Below are 15595 nucleotides of genomic sequence, written 5' to 3'. Positions count from 1 at the left end.
ATTTTAGGTAATACTTCACACCTGTCAACTCTTGCTAGTTCCTCACGGCTTCTTAGTGGTGGTTACCTTCAGGCTCTCGTTGCAGAATAGAAGTACAAGTTACGATGAGTGCTATTTTCTGCATACTTTGAGACTGTGAGTAAATGCGTATGAACAGCCTGGCTGTGAGTTCAGCAAGCACTTCAGCAGGCAGGGCTGTGCCAGAGCCGTAATGAAAGACAGTTTGGTGCTGTAGAATGAGGTAATAACATCACCTTTAAAAGGAATACATGAAATCTTACACAGTTTTGAAAAACTCCTAGTGGTTTATATGCATTTACGTGAAGTAATAAATGTTTTAGCTGCTGGTTAAATGGCAACAAACTGAATGTATTTCACAAATGGAGAAAAATAAATGGAAAAATGCCTGTGATTATGAAACAAACTGCAGCCTGGCATCGGAAGGAGGGAGAATGTTTTTCTTCAGTGTAACTTTACTTCAACCTTCAGGTTTTTCCTTTCCCTTCTCTTCTCTGTTTGATTGTAATTCTTGGCAGACACGTGCTTGACTTTCTTCTGCATGCACACTCTCAGTGGCGTTTGGCTGCGTTTTGATGACCCCACTGCTTCATGTCCTTCGCTGTTATACTGCAGCTCTGGATCAAATTCTCATCACTCTGCACAGATCACTCTCTTTGCTCTGTTAGCCAGATTCATGTGTAAGGAACGGCATTTCTCTAACCTTAATGTAACCTTGTGACCCTTTCCACATTAACTTTCCTCTTGTCTCTATTTTCACTTTTAATATGCAGTCAGATCTGGGGCTCTAAATGGGTCTGTGCTGCTCTGTTGAGCTGCTCCACTTTATATGAGCCTAGGAACTGGTCTCATATGTCTGAATTTAGGCAGAAATCTACCTTGGGTTCTGCTTGAACAGATTTTTGGCTCTGACCCTGCTTTGAGAAAATACCCCACACATGCATTTAGAGTACTGCTGGCTTGTATTAGTCCATGCGCTTAACAGAGATTTCAATTTTTTTTTTTTTCTAAGGAGCATTATTGCCATTATTTTTCCTGTATTGGGACAGTGAAAGAAAACTGCAAACAAAGATGTTGAAATCCCAGCTCTGACTAGAAGCCTTCACTAACTGGAGTGAGGCTAGGGCTCCACCTGAGAAGAGTGTCGCAGTCAGGAGTTACCATGCACATGCCTTTGCAGCTGCTTCTCTCTAGAAAAGATGTTACACAGGAATATTTTTAAATCTCTGCTTGCAAACAGAAAAGTCGGACTTCCCCTTCTGTTTCCCTATTGCTCTTTCTGTGACTGAATGGTAGTACAGGCTGCAAACTTTAGAACGTGCTGAGCAATTACCGTGTGTAGTTTCCGACAGAAACTCATCAGGAAGTGAGCATTCAATTCTCTAGGTGGCTTTGAAAATTTCAGCCCATACCACTGAGCATCAATTTGTCTTAGTTTAAACTGCACGTTAAGTGTACTTATTCCGGAAAGAGAAAATGTGCCTAGCCGTAATAAAAAATAAAGCAGTATTGTTATTAGCCGTGTCCTATTTATGGAATTTCCTACCAGTGACTCAGAATGAATCATTAATGATTCCAAGAGAAAATGATATCAGTCTGTCTCCTCTCTGCTTGCAGCGGGTGTGTGGGATTTAACAATCTGGTGAAATAGGCAGTGTTTTCTGTTCCTGGGCTATGAGTTCTCAACTTCTTCACATTGGAACCATATGTTTGCTGTAACACCTACTCAATGATTTTTGGAGTTGACCAAGTACACTTCTAGCAGCAGGATGGAAGAAATGACCTGCAGCAGAGCCTTAGCCAGCTGATAATAGTTCAGGGGCTGAGCAGTGGGACTATGGAAGTGTAGGAGAGTTTTTCTGAGTGGATGAAGGTGGAATCCACTTCTCATCATGCTGTTTCCGCTTTCAGAGTGTAGAATTGCCCTCTACACTGAAATAAATTCATAGACATGATTCCCTGCCATTGCTGGTGCTAAAAAGGACAGATTTTGCTCTGTTTGATCTAGCTGAATGGTCTGAAGGGTTCAAAGCATTTCAGAAGATCCTCTTCCTTGTTACTTTGCCAAGTATTAACCCCATAGATTGCAGTTTCCCATGTCAGTTGTCTGCCTTGGTCTGGAGGTCAATTAATTTTCAATTGATTCAACTGTTTCTGAGAGTGAAGTGGAAAAAAAGATTTATTATTTTTTTCTACATAATCTTCCTATTTCACATAAGTACCACAGAACAAGGCAAGCTTTTTGTGCTTCAGAACAAGGACTTTGGCAGTACTATATTATGAAAGTGTATTTTGCTATCTTTAGAAAAAAGCAATCAACATGTGGTTTAATAATGAATGCAGTTGCCTGTATGATATTAATTTGGCTCCTGTTTGAGCTGTGTTATGATTATGTCTGAGAGCATAAAACAGATTTTTCCACTGATGCCTTTTTAAGAAAATGCTTTCTGGTAAGTATTTGTTTCCCATGCTGAAAGTACTTGCACATGGGGTGAGGAGGAACAGTAATGTGAGTTTCTTGTTCTTCCATTCTGCTTTTTTTATGATGGAGAAATGAGAAGACAAGAAGAATGCTCACAGCTGTCTCGGTGGTACAACTTCCCAATGTCTGACCTTGTTGTCCTGCCATGCCCTCCCCCAGTTCCTCTTGCTGGGTGTTCCCATATTCGATAGTCTTATTTATTTCCTTATCCACTCTGCGAAACAAGCTTTGGGTTGCTTAAACCTTAATACTTCTGTGCTTCTTAGCTCCTGACGATACTTTGTTAATCTTGATAAGACAGGATAGCGTTATTTACCATTTAGTGGATGGTAGTGAGGGAAATGCTTTGGTGCCTGTAAGATACTTGGCGTTTGGATTGACAGAGTAAAATTTTTACAGCATTTTGGGCATGTAAAACACAAAATCCATTAACTTCAGGTGAGTAGAGAGTGCAGTGCAGAGAGCTCAACATCTGCAGACATGCCTTCAGAGTTTCAGGTGTCCAGGAAATTAGACACGTGATCAGATGTTGGTTGAACTGGCGTGTCTTGCTTCAGAGAACATTTTGTGACAGAAACAGGGATTTAATTGACTTTTCTGCAGTGGTGTTCAGATGACTTAAACAGGTCCCTAATTCAAAATGGGGAAAATATCCCATACAAGTAAGCATTCATGCAGTCTGATTGACAATTGGATAGGGCACTCATTTTAATGATTTGGGTTTTCATCAGTAGTGTTCTTGGATAATTATTTGATTTTTTTTTTTTAATTCCCCCCCCCCCCCAGTATTTATTACAAACTTACGCTTGGTTTGAGAACTTAAGTACAGAACAGTTTCCTTGTTAGTTGTGTATTACAGAACAGTTTCCTTGTTAGTTGTGTATTGTTTACTGCAGGGAACCTGTGTTCTTATCAAAACCAGAGTATGATTATGTCCTTAAAAATTATACAACGAACTGCAAAATTTATTGAAGCATCTAAAATGAAAGTTACAGTCCTCTTTTGCTTGGATGTGAATAGAAGCACTTGATTTTGGTATTTTAAGGATTGAAATCAGTATCTTCGGAGGGGAAAACAGTCTGTGCACTCTACCACCACATTGTTTTTCTCATGGTATACTATTTTTTTCTGCTGCTTTAAACATTAGTATCACTTACTGAAGCTGTTTCACTTGTTGGATAGACGCTGGGAAGGTGGAGATCCAGGCGTATCCAATCAGAAGACCCCAACCACAATCCTTCTGACACCAGAGAGGAAGTTTCATAGCTTTGGGTATGCAGCAAGAGATTTCTACCATGACTTGGATCCCGCTGAATCAAAGCACTGGTTGTATTTTGAAAAGTTTAAGATGAAGCTACATACCACAGGTGTAAGTAATCACCAATTCTCTTGGGTAATTGTGCATTTGCTTCTCAAATTGTCTTCCTGTGCACAGTGCTAGATTTTTGCCTAAAGACTGTCAACTAGATGTGAAGCTGCTCTAAGTTTAGAGAGTAAATAAATAAAACTCCTCAGTTAACATTATGATTCATTTCACTTCACACTGCATTTGGCAAGTGTATTTTGCCAGTCTGCTTTCTAGATCTTAGAAGTTCAATATCTGCTTTGCTTAGATCTCCATGTCCTAATTTTCCTGAAATGTATAGCTGTCTAGGGAGTCTGCATGAGGTCGGTTTGTTCTATAAATTTACTCAGAAAGCAGAAATGGAATATAAGAGCCATACTGAACTCCTAGCGCAGTGGAGAAAATTTACCCAGAGTTCATTGTCAAAACTGCAAGTGCAAACCATGTTGTTAATCTGACATTTTTCTTACTGATTGTATTTTTGTCTTTGGGATTTGGCCAGGTAATTTCTTTATTGAGGTGTTTTCTGGTTTCATGTGTTGGTGGGAAGCCAAAAATCTACACTTTTAACTCAACTTGGATTTAAATATCTTGCATATACAGCTTTGTTACAATTAATTACGGATACATTTATTGTAATTATTCAATATTTAGTCCATATTTCTCTCTCTGCCTGCAGTTATCTGTAGGCATGGTAGGTGTTTAAAAACAAAGTCTAAAATAAGTAGCAAATGTCATGCTTCAGGAAACTCAAGTGATGAGTTAGATCCTCTTCGGAACACTTTTGTCACTTTTTCCTAACCAGGTGAATAATGATGAATTCCCTTTTCTCAAGCAGTGGGAATTAACTTCACATTTACCTTTTCCTTTTAAGAACTTCCAGTTATTTTCTTTCATATAGAATCTTACCATGGAGACAGACCTGACAGCTGCAAATGGCAAAAAAGTCAAAGCACTTGAGATATTTGCGTATGCTCTGCAGTTCTTTAAGGAACAGGCATTAAAGGTAGGGTAATGCTTCCTTATCTAGATTTTCCATATTTGTAGCTGGTATAAATGTGAGTTTAACTCTTCTAACCTTGCCAAGCTTTGACCTCAGTAGTATTTGATGTAAACAAAGCAAGACAGCTGTAGAAACTCTAGGGGGGCTGTGGATTCTGGAGAGCTCACAATAGCCTGAAGTGATTTCCCCTCGCTCAGGGGAAGCTTGATTCACTAACAGTAAGTGTATCGCCGTGATGCAAAGTTCTGAATATCTTCTTAGCAGCTTAAATATTTTCTACTGGTTTTTTTAATGAAAAAAGCTGATTTGAAAAGAAAATTTAAAAGTGCAGAAGCTGAAGCTCGGGAATTAAATATGAGGCTGGGTCCTGTCGTTATTCCCTACACTGCTGCTGGGATGATGGATTGTTCTCTCTTCACGCAAGGTTCTCTCTCATGTTAAAGAGTTGGCACTGTGAAATGCCGCAGGATGGGCACCTACTGATGTCTCCTGCCCCAACCTGACTTTGCCTTCACTGATTAAATAAGGGAAGTTGGATGAGATGGTTTTATTCTGTAACAGAAAGATTATTAAAGGCTCATTTATAATTTGGTGACTTGAACCTCACTGTAAGTCTGTACAAGGATGACCTGCTGAGATGTACAAGCTGGCTAACCTGATGGAAATAGTGTAATTATGCCAGTGCAATGATCTGTATGATCTGTATGATTCCACTGAGAGGTTCAGTATATTGGCCTACATGGAATTGTGCACCAGTGCAGATATACAGCCTCCATCACCCAAACCAGCACCGGTACCTTTGCACAACGCTCCTTTAGTCTGTTAAAGATAAGGAAGTTAAACTGTAGTGTGTGTGCCAAAGAGATGCAGTTAGGCTATGGTTATTTTGGCCCTGTGCTGACCCTTTGCAGGGGTGAATTTCATGTTGTGCTGTGAGAATCATAGAATCGTTTAGGTTGGAAAAGGCCTTTAAGATCATCAAGTCCAACCCATAACCTCATACTTCCAAGTCCACCACTAAACCATATCCCTAAGTGCCTCATTTACACGTCTTTAAAATACCTTCAGGGATGGTGACTCAACCCTTCCCTGGGCAGCCTGTTCCAATGCTTGACAACCCTTTCAGTTAAGAATTTTTTCCTAATATCCAATCTAAACCTCCCCTGGTGCAACTTGAGGCCATGGCCTTGTATTCTATTGTTTGTTACTTGGGAGAAGAGACTGACACCCACCCCACAACAACCTCCTTTCAGAAAATCAAACAAACTTTAAGGAGAACCAAAAAGACAGACATCTCTTAGGGGCTTAACTTGTAAATTCACACTGTGTTCTGATGGACTGCCTCCATTTATGTTGCTAGCTTTTTTTTCTTTATTTTTTTCCCTACTGTGGCTAGTGTTGGTAGGGAAAATGCATTTTATTTTCCATTTCCCATTTGAAATGTTGCAATACTCATTTCTTCTAATATTCTTCTTTGGTCAGATGCTGTTTTCCGTATTCTCCTGTGAAATACATGTCCTCTGTAAACAGTTTTTGAGACTTTTTAAATCTCATGTAAACACTGAAATGTGAGTTAAGTACACACTGGCTTCAAATATGCCACTATAATGTCAATGTAAGCGTAGTAGTTGCTGGGTCAAATCAGAATATTCCTTAAACAAAGGCATTGTTTAAAATAGCCTTGCTGTTAAAAAACTACTTTTTTGAATGTGTTTAATTTATTCTCCTGAGATCCCAGTCTATTTATGGCTACAGAGAAACAATCCTACCATTACAACTCAAATTCCACATCTTGTCAAAGACTTATTTAACTAGATTTTGGGGTTGATTGTAGAGTCACAGATTTGAACCCATGCATAGTGTGGGGAAATTCTTAGTGAATATGAATGCTGTTGGGCCCAATCCCATATATTTGCAGTGCTGCCTGTTCAGGGCTACATCCTTTCTTGATAATAAATAAATCCCTGTGATTTGTGAGTGCATGCTGAAACTAATTAGACAAGCGATGTAAATGAACTGTTACTGTGGACTATAATCTGTCCGTTCCTAGTGCCCTGTGTAGTATAAAGGTACTACTTTTCTAGCATGGATTTTTGAGCTGCAGCATAGCTAAACAAACACAACACCTTGGCACAGCACATGCAGAAACATTTTTTTACATTCTAAAGGCCTGTTGTTCACCTTTCTGAACCTTTCCCTGTTTGGATGGAGGTTTAGATAGGACATATGGTAATGACATTTTACTTGGAACCTTTCCCAAAACATGTCAGTATATCACCTAATTTGCAAATGCAATACAGACTTTCCTCTTTTTAAGGGGGAAAAAAAGGACAATAAAATAAGTAAACTAGTCTTGAATGTTTGCTTAAAGCAAAATTTTCAAGGAGCAATCAGTCATTTTTTTTTTTTTTTTAAGGGTTTAACTGTAACTTCCCTTGTTAACTGAGTTGTAAAAATTTGATTTAAAGGTAAGTGGCGTATAAAGAATTCATTGAAAAATTCAGATTGTGAAACATAATGTTCATCAGCGATACCTCAAATATTTTTCTGTGTATTAATCAAGATGCAAGTGTGAATTCTTCAAGCTAAGAGCAAATTCCACACTGTGACTAAGAATGTACGTAAACGTTCTGCAGTATTCAGCAGTATGTGAGCTGCGTTTGGAAAAACTAACTTTTCTACTTCATGTTAAACAGTAAACTTTTCTATACGCCTCCTTGAGAAGGCATCAACCCTAATCCTAGCTTTTGGCACAGTAAAGAGTTCTTGACAGGTTGGCAATAATTCTGATTTGTAGCATTAGATGTAAGAGGAAAAAAATTTAAAAGAGAAAGTTACTGTTGCTAGAGCCAGCAGAAAATAATGTTTTCTTATAAAGTTGACACCCATCATTTTGCATTCATCTCTGTTTTCCTTTTATTTAGGAGCTCAGTGACCAAGGAGGCTCGGACTTTGAAAACACTGAAGTAAGATGGGTAATTACAGTGCCTGCTATTTGGAAGCAGCCTGCAAAGCAGTTCATGAGACAAGCTGCCTACAAGGTAAGGTTACAGTCTGAACGTAGAAATGCCCCTTTAAAACCCTAGTTGATAGGCTAAATTATAACTATATTTGGGACAATTAGCTCTAGTATAAACTGTATAAAAATGGTCTAGAAAAGTCAGACTAGAAACGCTGAAAGAGGAGTTAACTCTACCAAGCAGTAGCTTTAAGTCATATGTATTCACCTCTTAAATACCTTTTTCTTTCTATTTACTTTTGTATATTGATGTCTCTTACTGCAGACTCTGATGTTTTACTCATCTTGTGCACTGTATTCCTGCTGAATTCAGTGCACATGGAACAGATGCAGTTTTGAGACCCAAGGGAAAGCTGATTTTAAAATACTGGACACAGTTTTGTTTTGCTATTTTCTTTAGGTCATCACAGAGTTATAAAGTAAAACAAAAAAGAGGGAGAAAACCTTTTTTTTCCAGTTCCCATTTTCCCACAGTAGGAATGAAAGGACTGTGAACCGGATAGTCTGGATATAAAATTAAATTCAAATGTTATTTTCACCAGTAAGAGGTTTATTTGCAGTTAACTCTTTCCCCCCCAACTATGTGTACTTTCCATATGCATGTCTTTTATTTCAAATTCAGTTTGTGTCTTCACCACACGAGATGTACACATTCTTCTTTTCATCAGGATATTCATTTCATGTTCTGGGTTTGCTTTTTTTAATTTATTTTTTTGGTCATAGACTTGCGTAACCCATCAGCAGCAACTATCTGATGCACAGTGTGTAAAATATCTAGTAGTTCATGAGTAACTTGCAGAGTGCTCCTGGGAAGCACCCAGATTTTTCTGACTCTGTTTCTAACTATCTCTAATGTTGAGCAACATTTTTCTTAACAGTCTTTATTGTGGGATTGCTAATGCTAGTGCCAGAAGCAAAACACTCTTAAAGTTCTGATGGAAGGACACGGTTGTAGGTAAATCTGAAACACTAGAGACCCATTCGTTATCTTTGTATATTGTTGTCTGCCTGCTGTCTGTGTGCATGTGTGCTCGTGAACTGGGAGCTGTGTAAGAGCAGGGCAGCTAGGGTAGATCTCTTGGCATTTCTCATTTGTGGCACAATGGAATGTTGTTAATTAGTGTCTGTGTCTGTGGTTGTGTCTGTGATTGTGTACTTTTATCGGCAAGCTTGGTAAACAGCAAGGACTGAGAAGGCTTTTAACTCGGGGTGTGTGATCAATTGCAGGAAAACATGAGTTTAGGGAAGTAATTGATGTCTATTTGACACACGGGTGTGTCAAATTTTTCTTTTTAATTTTCTTTTTTTAAAGTAATGGGGATGAAGGAATAAGTGCAGAAAACAGAATTCTGCACTGCCGTTTAGTTTTTCAGATTCCTATTGCAGGATCCAACACGTTCCTCAAACCAGTATGTACGGATGGATCAGATGTTGCAGCTCTTGTTGCTAGCTCTTGGACGATGCAAGCATCTTGAAAATGAGAGCTTGCTGTTGTGAGAGAAATCGAGGCATCAAGTAGAGAAAAGTGTGAAAAGGCGGCAGTAGAAACTTTGTTACTGGAAGCACACTGAAGTACAACCACTAGTCTAAGCTGAGAGTTAACTAGTGGGAAATGTTAATGAGCTGTGGAAATCTTCTTGAGTAATCTGTGACAAGTGACATAGCTCTAAGAGACCAAAAATACTAATGGCTTCAGTTATTGGTTCACAATGTAAAAGCCCAGCCAGAAGGAATGGTTAAGTAGTTGTCTAGGCAAAGCTAAACCCTGCATGGAATTAGTAAAGTCAAATAAGAAGGGTTGTAGATCTATTTCTGCACTCACCATCCATCAGCTTTTGTCCAGCCTATAATCTCAGTGCATCTCTGACATCCTCTCATCTCTGTCTTGCCTTAAACAAAACACTGCTAACCTGGAACTCTTAATCTGCCCAAGGGCTCTCACATGCCCCCTTCCAGCTGCTGTGCTGCTTTCTCATTTGAAGGATTAATCTGGGTGTTCCCTTCAGCTCACTGTGCTTCCTCTCTCTTCCCATCCAGCCTATCAAAATCCTGCTAATTCTGTCTGCATGACAGCCTTTCCTGTCTACATGCTGCTGAGCTTTCATCAAAGCTGTCATGGATTTTGCATCTTGGTTACTGCAAACATCATTTCCTCGGCTTTGGCAACTGTAATCTGGCCTGTTTTGTACCTCTTCAGATTATTGCCACTAAAGGGTTTTGTAGCCTCACACTTGACAAGGAATCAGCCTGCATTTGACTCCTTCATCTGTGTCATCTCCGACATAAGCTTCATGTCCTGGACATGAACATCTGTCATGCTAACTCGTTTTTTTCCTCTGAAACCCTCTCTAAAATGCTGGGGTTTTTTCACACCTACAAAAACTTGACTGTGATTAACGTACTGATATGTGAAAACTGCTCCTCATTGCTTCTTGCTGTTACTCTGCCTGCCCCATCTGTATTCATCTATTGTGCTTTTTGTATCCTTAACTCTTTTTATACTTGTTACCTCTTTGAAGAAAGTATTTGTTTATTCTCTTTTGTCTTGCTCTCTGGGGCTTCCTGAGGGACTAAGTCTGGTAGGCTGTAGAGAGCTGCATGTTAAGAGCTTCATTTTGCTGAATCAATATTGCTTTATTCCTGAATAAAAGTTCACAGACACTTCTTCCTGACCCTCATGCTTAATTCCCATGTGCCCAGAGATAGTTCTAAAGCTGTGGGACACTTGCTGAGGTTTGGTCACACTTGGAGAGAGCTCTGTGGCAAGAGCAGAGTGTCATCTCTGTAGGACACACTTTGGCTTAAGTTTCCTTTCCTAAAACACATCCACTGGGATTACTGTGCATTGCATCTGTGTTCGTTACATCCTGAATAATGACTCTTTAAGAGTTTGCCATTGTTCCCACTGGTAAAATACAAGGGGTCATAAATAGCATTAACTTTTCTTGTTTCTGTGTCCTAGTTGTTCTGTTTCAAATTCTTTGCTTTGATGTAGTTCTGTCAGAAGTGCTGTATTTACCAGTATTAGAAGGAATCCCATTCTCATGAAGAACTCGCATCGTGAGTAATAAATTCGAGTTGTTGATATATTTTCTTATTTTGGAGACCTTGGCAGCGTGGCCCAGTTGGACAATATGTGGGAGGACTTCATCCTGCTCATGTGGGTGGGATCTGCCCCTTATTCTTGTCCTTGCAGAAGCAGCCAAAGGCACCTGCACTGGGCCTGAGGTTTAGACCCAACATGAAAAGATGGCTTAGGTGTGGGGGCAGGCCAGTTCCTGCTTATAAACATGGCCTGGCACTTACAGGCACATCAGAACGGCGTGTGAACATGGACACAAAACCAGGATCCCAATTCTGTGTGGTCTGAGGTCCTACTGACACAAGAAAATTCTGTGTTTTCTTAGTCTTGTATTACTGATGACCAAAAAAAAAAAAAGGGTATCCCCTAATGGAAAAATGAAACTCTAAAAGTGTTCGAGACTATTTGTGTAGAAATCCATTGAATCTAAGTAGGCATGAATAGTTGGTTGTCTTAACAGCACTTCGCTGTCTTAATATATTACTATGAGCAGCACTTTTTCAATCTCTTTTCCAAGTGAAATTCAGGCTGCAGATTGTTTATTAGTGGAACACAGGATCCAGTATTCTTGGCAGAGTGTTTCTTTTTAGTAAAGACATTATTCCAGCTCATCTTTTAATACACATTCTTTGGGCTGTGTAAGAGTAGAATCTGCATGCTCTAATAGGAATAAGGTTTTAAGGATTAGTTTGGAGTGTGACAGGAGTAGGTGCATGCAGAAGCTACAAAATAAGAAAGTAAACCATGGCATACCAAATGCACTCAGGGCAGAGCAGAGCAAAGTGGAGGATAGGGAATTTTTGTAAACTTGCCCAAAATATTCTATAGGCTTGCAAACATCAGTCAGCTGGTCTACTTAGAGATATTTAGGGTTCTTTTCTTTTTAATATGAACTGGTGATTTTGAAATGGAGTTCTAGAGCTCTGAAGTAGATTTATTTTTCAATTGCAAATAGCAAATAAAATCATTTGCATGGTAAGCTCATATAAATAAACAGAGAGGCAGTCTAGTGAGCCTGGAGTTCCACAGGCTTTCTTTATCCATCTCTTATGCTGAATATTTATTAACGTTTTCATGTCAGTTTTGTCACGGAATGTGCATGATGAGAATTATTTAACATATTGTGTTCCAGGGTTACGTTACATTACATCGATCAGTACTAGCCTACTCTGTAGAAACCTTTGGAAACAAATTTGGTGAAAGAGTAATGTGACAGCACATAAAATTCTTTGCTAATAAAAACATGATGTGAAAATATTTGATTTTTTTAAAAAGATGACTAGAGAGACTTAACCAGATCGGTATCTGTGAAGCTGAGCTACGCTTATTCCTTTGTAAGTATTTCTTGGGTACACAAAACACGCACAACCAAAATTTATTTGTCAAGGCATAGTGTAACAGACTTCTACTATAAACTAAAAAGGCAATACAGAATCATCTAGGTTAACGTTCAGTGATGTTCAGGCATCTGGTGATTTTGAAACAGTTCTTGTAGTGGAGGCAGACAAGGCAGAAGTACATTAATACGTCAACGATCCTGATTACTTGTAGCTTCTGGGGTTCCCTTGAGTCCATGCTTTCACTTTTGTGATATTAAGATCTTTTTAATCATAAGGATTAAAATGTTTATTAAGTGATATGTCAGGGAAGATTCTGCATCTTGTAGCTACGTGTAATTAGAAAGGATAAGTGAGGAGTGAAGATTACGGAGTGGGAACTCAGCACAGTGGGAAATGTGTACTAATTGATCTTGGTTTACACATGTTAATTACTCAGCCAGGTTCACATGAAAGCAGAGGCAGTTGACAAAGCCATCTGCTAATCAGTTCTGCACATTTCTGCTTGTTCGCTTCTGTAGCACAAGTTGGAGTATTTGGAGGTTTTCTTTTTGTTTTGCTAAGCAAGTAAAATAAGAGGGTTTCGTAGCATTCTACGTAAGAGTAGGTAGATGGATCTGTGCCTGTCTGCTAAAGCTGTGGAACATGTCTTTCAGGATCTTAGAAATTGCCCGAAAGGGCACTGGAACCAACAGAAAGAGCCAGAAATTAGAATTTTCCTTCTGCCTGGTGGAAGGACTGTGCTAGATGGGGTTTTCCACCCAAAAGAAGAAAATGACAGCCTGAAAGACTTTAAACTACAATCAGGAGGAGTGGGGGGAGTGATAGAAGTCTACAAACAAATATAAATAAGTGTGGACAAGATTTAAAACTAGTGGGTAGGATTGTTTGTAGTAAGTTCATAGAAAGGACAATGAAGAAGGATGATAGATTGGTTAAAAGACATCTTAGATGCCAGTATTCAGTTATAAAGAGAAAAGAAAGGGAACTATAGTGAAAAATACTAAGGCAAAATCTGAAAGTCCAAGGTACAAAATAAGATGCCACTAGGCAGAAAATAGCAAGCATATAGTTTTCTTGATGAAACAGCTCTCAGTCAGGGTCATTTGTGTCTCTTTAATAAAATCAGCCTGAGCCATAAGGACCTACAGTGAGGATATTTTGAAACAAAGGGAAGGGGAAAGCCTGAGTCACTAGGAGGATGCTTAAATAGAGAGTCAGGCTTTGCTGTTGTGGTAATCGGCATGTGCCCATGGTACAGAAAACATTTCTAGAATATTGTAACATGAAAAATTGAAAAGCTTATGAGAATTTAATGGCTTCATTTTTCTAATGCATTCCACTCATAAAACTTGCAGCTAATGTCCTCCTGCACCTTGGGGGATATAATGTAATGCAGCAAAAAATTCTTGGTAATGCTACTTGGAGCTAAGCTTTCATTTACTGCACAAATGTGATCTGTGGCAACAGTCACTTGGGAGTGAGCTGCAGCAACATCACCCTAGTGGAAATATGGACTGAATGCCACTGTGGTCCCATTTAGCATCAACCTGTCAACAAATATAAGCTCTTCCTTAGCATGTTATCATTCAGCAGCATGAGTCAGATTTAGCAGTGCTACTTTGGATTTACTTGTAGTCCCAATACCTTTGAAAATTTTGGAGGTTTAAAAGGGCAGGGGCAAAACAAAACAAGCAATTTGAGGATTTTGCGTAGCCTGTTACACAAGGAAAAAAGTTGGTGATTTCAGAGTCTTGTGGTTGTTCCTTACCTTGTAATGGATCTAAGATTCTTCCCCTTAGAAAACTGTGTCTGTATATCTGGGACTACTTCTGAGACCAAAATGTGATAAACTAGGTATGATGTCCTGTAAATAACATCTGCTGCAATTATTGGTATTCTTTTCTGTCTCACAAATACAAGAAATCCTATCTCTCATGATGACCCAGAAAGCTTGTGCCTTGCCTGTGTGTGGCGAGAAATTATCTTTCTTTCTTATTAGCAGTTCACAAAAACTTTTTGAGGAATAAGTGCAGGTAAACTGTAGAACCTCCTCCATGCATTGTAAGCAGAAGTGGTTTTAAAGCTGCTTCATGATTAGGAGATGATGGTCACAGTTCAGATATTTCCTTCCTTATGTTCTGCTTTCCTTCCTCGAGACCTGCTCATCAACTCATGCTACAATACTAATTTCCAAACCACTCTGCTCAGACATCTGCTCTTGGATTCATCCATCTCACTGTTACAACCTGTGGCATTTTTCTCTGCAAACTACAGAGGTCTTCCCAAGAAAAGTGAAGTATAATAGGAAGAGGACATTTTTAGATTTAAGATAGCAACAGGAATAATCCTCCTATCATGCCATAAGGAGACAGTAGTACTTCCATATCTCTCTTTCTGTCTGGAAAGCAGCCACTTCTAGAAATTCATTTTCAGCAGGTGCCTTCTAAAGGCAGTGGAGAACAGACATCCCTACTGGGGTATGAAAGCCTTCATTTTCTGTCAATAAGGAGAGCAGAATCTTTTTACATTGGGAGAGGTTTGGGGCAGACTGCCACACAGTGCAAAATGGCAACTGGATTTTCACACCACTCCTCCCAGTAGCTGGCAAAAAAGCAGATGAAATACTGACCTTCTTCCAGTACTTAAAGGGGGCTACAGAAAAGCTGGGGAGGGACTCTTGATCAGGGAGTGTAGGGATAGGAAAAGGGGTAACGGTTTTAAACTGAAAGAGGGGAGATTTAGATTAGATGTAAGAAGGAAATTCTTCCCTGTGAGAGTGGTGAGGCACTGACACAGGTTGCCCAGAGAAGCTGTGGCTGCCCCCTCCCTGGAAGGGTTCAAGGCCAGGTTGGACAGGGCTTGGAGCAACCTGGGCTAGTGGAAGGTGGCCCTGCCCATGGCAGGGGGGTTGGAACTGGATGATATTTAAGGTCCCTTCCAACCCAAACCATTCTGTGATTCTGTGATTTGTTTCCACTGTAAGTGTTCTATAGATGCACCTCCTGGTGATGCAGGTTTCAGTACAGGGGAGGAGAGAAAGCAGGAGGCTTATGACAGGGCTGTAGGCTCTGTGACTGCATCAGAAAGCGTTCAGACAGCAGTGTGTTTGGAGTTTTCGGTGCTGTCTTGTGCTGCTGGGAGATGTAGAAACCCTTCCTCATCTCTGCACAAAACAGATGCTAACTCTCAGTGAGCCAACACGACTCCTGTGGCTGTGGCTGCTGCAGATCTGAGCCCAAGCTCAGGACCTTGCTGAAGTGTGTGCATGAAGAGGGGAGTCAGAGACTGAGGGGGTAGAACAGGCAG

The 15595-nt window shown here is 39.7% G+C and overlaps 1 protein-coding gene across 3 annotated transcripts in view; it reads left to right on the top strand.

Annotated features, from left to right (window-relative positions):
* The window catches only part of HSPA12A (heat shock protein family A (Hsp70) member 12A), an 84010-nt gene that overhangs the window by 44050 nt on the left and 24365 nt on the right, over positions 1-15595 (top strand). For all 3 annotated transcript variants that reach the window (XM_074907814.1, XM_074907815.1, XM_074907816.1), the window contains exons 4-6: positions 3683-3869; positions 4747-4851; positions 7773-7889. In XM_074907814.1, the coding sequence (XP_074763915.1) occupies positions 3683-3869; positions 4747-4851; positions 7773-7889 (409 nt within the window). The remainder of the gene's footprint in view (positions 1-3682; positions 3870-4746; positions 4852-7772; positions 7890-15595) is intronic.

Source organism: Athene noctua, chromosome 5 (genome assembly GCF_965140245.1).
Source record: "Athene noctua chromosome 5, bAthNoc1.hap1.1, whole genome shotgun sequence".
Lineage (NCBI taxonomy): Eukaryota > Metazoa > Chordata > Aves > Strigiformes > Strigidae > Athene > Athene noctua.
Note: the sequence above shows the minus strand (reverse complement) of the source record. Positions and strands in the feature narration are given on the sequence as shown.